This window comes from Oryctolagus cuniculus, chromosome 5 (genome assembly GCF_051225735.1).
Source record: "Oryctolagus cuniculus isolate XC-2025 breed Fujian yellow rabbit chromosome 5, ASM5122573v1, whole genome shotgun sequence".
Taxonomy (NCBI): Eukaryota; Metazoa; Chordata; class Mammalia; order Lagomorpha; family Leporidae; genus Oryctolagus; species Oryctolagus cuniculus.
In genome coordinates this window covers 99091186-99095948 of record NC_142871.1, presented here as the reverse complement: position 1 = coordinate 99095948, position 4763 = coordinate 99091186, and the positions used below count along the sequence as shown (strand labels likewise).

Below are 4763 nucleotides of genomic sequence, written 5' to 3'. Positions count from 1 at the left end.
TGCTACCTTAAGATAATATGTTGAAAGCTATACATACACACTTGATGGTACATGTGCAGATTCCAGGAAGTTAGCATGGATCTCAGGGTAAATTCCTTGAGGCGGGGGGAGGACAGGTGGCTGTCTAAGCTGGGTCCAACTTGCAGATGACCCATCTAAAGGAGTTGACTCATCTAGGACCCAAAAATTTACTGCACATGGTTGTCAAGTGTGTAAAACAGTTTAATACCCAAGGAAATCTTCCCTTGCTTGAGGATCAATATCCAACCTTGACATAACAGCAAACAGTGAGTCCAGAAAATTCTGTGATTGTCCTGAATCCATGTAATGTCAAACAAAAGAGCAGGAGAAGACCTAGTCCTTCACCTGCAGCGAGTTCAGCCTTTGGTTTCAACCTGCCTAGCCCTGGCATTTGGGGAGTGAACCTGTGGACGGGAGATCTCTAACTCTCTGCCTTTCAATAAACTTCAAAATTTAAAATACAGCTCAGAGGTCAGCACCATGCCTCAGCAGGTTAAGCTGCCGCCTGCAACACCAGCATCCCATATGAGTAGCATCCCACACGAGCACCAGTTCAAGTCACAACTTTTCCATTTATGATCCAGTTCCCCACAAATGCACCTGGGGAAGTAGTGGAAGATACCCCAAGTGCTTTTGCCCCTGCCACCCATGTGGAAGACCCGGATGGAGTTCCAGGCTCCTGGCTCCTCTTAGCCCCAGGCCCTTGCAACCATTTGGGAGCTGAACCAGATGGAATGAATCTCTCTCCCTCTCTACCCTCTGCCCGACCCCACCCCCCATCTCCCTTAAGTGCCTTTCAAATAAAATGAAATAAATCTTTTTAAAATATGGTTCCATGCCTTTGGCTCAGGAATGATATAACTGGAAAGTAGCTATTATAAATGCAAGTATCAAGTCAGGTACATTAAGAGGAAAGAGCGCCTCTATCCTTCCTTGTTCAGCACGGAGAGAGAGGACTGCATGTGTTTCTAAGGACAGGACAGGGAAGTGTTCTCCAGTGTAACAGCAACATGCAAAAAATACCAGCCATGCTTTACCCCTAGCAGCCCTCAAACACTTGAACTCCTTTCTCTCATTCTTGCAAGGAAAAGATGGTTATTTTCCTCTTCAGGCTGGAAACCTTGGGTCACATAAGTAAATTACGCAAGATCACATAACTGGTGAATGGCCAACTCAGGATTGCAACCAAGGCCTGCCTGGTACCATCCCACATACTACTTTCTCCAGTTTGTTCCCATGTAAATGCTGATGCCTGGTCCTGTCCGTCCATTGTGAAGGCTGTTTAGGCACCTCCAACACACCTGCCGGCAAAGCCATCCGCATTTAGGGTTGCAAGTCAAGAGCTGCAGCGTCCCACCACCAGGCTCTGGGGACATAAATAGCCATTGCCCATAAAAGGTATCAGTTTTTTCCTTTACCCAGATCGGTGAGGTGAAGCTCAGTCCTGAGGTGGATCCAAAGCACCAGGGGCTGGGGCCCCTCTTAAACATGCACTGATCCGAGCTGTCATGGTCCGGGTTCACCCGCCTCGGGATACCTGCTTGTTCACTAGGCTCAGCAAAGTTCAAGCCCGCAAAATACCAGCATTTTAGGAACGGCTTCCTTCTTGGTGCCAAAGACCCTGGAGCCCAAATGCAATTTACCTGTTCTCCAAAACACTTGGTTCAGGTCTCAGGAGCCTCCACCTTGGCGAGCGCGTTCACGATTTAAGCCGGCGGCTCGCTGAGTGCAGGCAGCAGCCTGTGCCCAAGGGCGCAGTTTGCCGCAGGAGAGCAGGTGCAGCTCCCAAGACGTGGGGGAGAACACGGACCTGCAGGGAAAGGGGCCTTCCAGAGGACTTGGAGGCTCGAGGGATGGGGGAATGCTCAGAGAAGAGGTGCGTTCCATTTTTCTGCCGCCCGCTTCTGCCTCCACATTCCCTCTCCTTGGCACTCACGGATCCCCGGCCCGAGACCCCCGAAGCGGTGCTGTGAGCTCGAGCCCCTCGCACACGCCAAGCCTGGCGACCTGGGGGAGTCTGCTCCAGGGTCCTTAGGCCTCTGAGAGGGCTAACGAAGGGTAGGAGTGGAGAGCATCCCAGAGCTATAAAACCGGCGGAGAGCATAGCGAAACCCAGCGCGGGGCGGAGGGGCGGCAGGCCGCGGAAGGGGCGGACCCGGGCGGCGTGTAAGAAGGCGCCGGCCCGTGGCCCCTGTCCTGCCCTCTCCCTGCGCCTGGCCGGCGGTGGCAGGATGCTGCCCGGAGGTCCCCGCCGGCCCGCTGGGCGTGGCCGCGCCCCACGGCTGGTTTGGTTACTGGGGGTCCAGCACTTGCCGCAAGTCGTTTACGTCGAGTCGTGGATCTTCGCAGCGTTGTTTGGTGAGGGAGTCGCAGCTCCGGCCCTCGCAGCCCCTGTTTGCCGCGTCGGGTCCAGTGCCTACCTCTCCTCCCGAGGGGCGCCTAAATCCAGGGCCCCTGGACGCTTTTTGAAATCGCAGGTTCCACATTTGGTCCCAGCCTGGTGGACCCAAAGCTGGGTGTCCCTGTTCCTTGTGTCAGCCACTGCATCTGATCCCTGCCTGCCTCCCCGCCCGCGGCTTAGCGTTCCCTTCCCCACCCAGGCGTGAACGGCGAGATGCTGGCGGCCTTCCAGAGGACCTGCATCGTCTTACTCAGTATCGAACTGGACGCGCTGGGTGGAGTCCTGATCTTCATTTACGGACGACCCTTCCTACAGACCCTTGCGATGCTCCTGATCGTGTCAGCATCTTTCCAGCTTCGGATCCGCAGAAATCGAGGTGAGCGGCCCCAGGGGCCCTGAGCCGGAACCCTCTGTCCTCGCTTCCCGGGCTCACCCCAGTTCTTTAGGCTGAAGGCTGTGAGTAGATCTGAAAACCGTTGCCAGGTCTACCCCAGATCCCTGGGGGCAGGGAGCGCAAGATGCAGCTGGGAAAGGGGGCGCTGGCTGGACCCGAGGGTGTGTGTCCCCCTGGGTTCCAGAGCATCCCCTCTGGGGAGCCGTCTTCAGCCAAATCCCTTATTGGGCCTGCACACCAGGCCGTGGGTTTTAAAGTGGGAGCCTGGCCAGCAGCATCAGCATCACCTGGGAACTACTTAAAAATGCAGAGCCGTCGGCCTAGCCCGGCCCCACGGAGCCCGTGTTTCTACACGCCCTTGGTCCAGGTGATGCTGATGCACGCTGGTTTGGAATGCGCCGCCCTCCAGGCACCCCCACAAGCCCGCCCCTGACCAGCTGCTTTCTTTTTAGCCAGAGCGTGGGCCAAGGGCCTGCAAGGTTCCGTGTGGGCCTCCAGGCGCTTCATTTAAGGCCTGTCCGGAACCCGTGACCCAGACCACGCGCTTGCGCTGTGCGGGAACCTGGAACAGGAACGGCGTTACCTGCGGATGGACTCCTGCCTGGAGGTTCCGACCCAAGGCTCAGTTCCGATTGTGCCATGAAGGGGTGGGGATGGAGATAGGTGTGGGGCGAGTGTTCTTAATTCTGTCGTGGTTTCAGTTATTGCAAAATCGAGCTTTTAAATGACGTTTTAATGGTTTTATAATAAACAATTTTAGTGTGGTTTGTGTGTGGAATAGTGTTCCTTACCATGTAAGATGAGAAAGAGAAATTTTTAATTGTGGGGGTTAGAGGGCTTCTGACAGTATTGTTGGGGGGGGTGGAACTTTCCTGGAGGAATCTGTGGTCCCGCCCCCACCCCCACCCCCACCCCTTAGATCCATGCTCTCCTGTCTCTGCCGGTAAGAGCAGAGAGCTGTCAGTTGACAGGGGCAGGGAGGGCCCCACAGTCCAGATGAGGGCAGTGTGGCTCGGGTGTCAGAGGGCTCAGCGCTGGCCTCAGCAGGAACAGCCCCACGGCAGCCTTCAGTGAGGGTCCCAGAAGCTAGGCTGGACGAGTTGAGGAATTCCAATGGAGATGCATGTGCAATATGCCTAACGGGCTTTTTTACCACCAAGTAGAAGCGAAGCTCCTGGATGGAATTTTTGTTGATGTGAGCAGCTTTTGGTAGGAGGAGCATCAGTAAAAGGAGGCAGGGAGTGTGAGGATTCAGGGGGTTGTAGGGAGACTAAAAGTACTCTTGCTTGTATATTGTCTGATGTCAGGTTACTTCATCTGTGACTTTAAAAAAATATTTTTTATTTGTATGGCAGAATGCCAGATAGTTTCCATCCCCTGGTCACTCCTCAAATGGCTGCAATGGCCAGGCCAAGGCCAGGCTGAACCCAGGAGCCTGGAACAACATCTGGATCTCCTACGTGGGTGCAGGGGCTCAAGCACTTGAACCATCTTCTGTTTTTCCAGGTGCATTAGCAGGGAGCTGGATAGGAAGTGGAGTAGCATGGACTCCAACCAGTGCCTATGTGGGATGCCCACGTAGCAGGCAGCAGCTTACCAGGCCCCCATTCTATGACTACCAATTACATTTCTTAAATAAAAGGCATTTAAGTACTTGTATATTAACTTTCTTGCCTAATAAACCAAAACTTAGAGAATTTGCTCAAATTAAAATACATATTTTAATACATTTTATATAAAATATATATCAAATATATAATTTATATGTAATTTGAAAGGCAAAGAGACAACAAAGACCAGTCTAAAGCCAGGAGTCTGGAACTCAATGTGGGGGTACAGGCACCTGAGCACTTGGCATCATCTGCTACTTCCCAGCATATACATGAGCAGGAAGCTGGATTGGAAGCAGCAGTGGGACTCGACCCAAGGCATTCCAAGTGGGATTTT

The 4763-nt window shown here is 53.4% G+C and overlaps 1 protein-coding gene across 1 annotated transcript; it reads left to right on the top strand.

Moving 5' to 3' along the window:
* Positions 1 to 2183: 2183 nt before the first annotated feature.
* LOC149126592 (oocyte-expressed protein homolog) lies at positions 2184 to 3582 on the top strand. The gene is made up of 3 exons (XM_089333017.1): positions 2184 to 2379; positions 2622 to 2798; positions 3269 to 3582. The coding sequence occupies exons 1-3, from the start codon at positions 2253 to 2255 to the stop codon at positions 3325 to 3327; spliced, it is 363 nt and encodes a 120-aa protein (XP_089189143.1). The 5' UTR covers positions 2184 to 2252; the 3' UTR covers positions 3328 to 3582.
* Positions 3583 to 4763: the final 1181 nt, after the last annotated feature.

Coding starts and splice junctions, on each gene's coding strand:
- LOC149126592 (XM_089333017.1), top strand. CDS start 2,253: ATGCTGCCCGGAGGTCCCCGCCGGCCCGCTGGGCGTGGCCGCGCCCCA. Junction 2,380..2,621: donor GATCTTCGCAGCGTTGTTTG/GTGAGGGAGTCG, acceptor TTCCCCACCCAG/GCGTGAACGGCGAGATGCTG. Junction 2,799..3,268: donor TCGGATCCGCAGAAATCGAG/GTGAGCGGCCCC, acceptor CTTTCTTTTTAG/CCAGAGCGTGGGCCAAGGGC.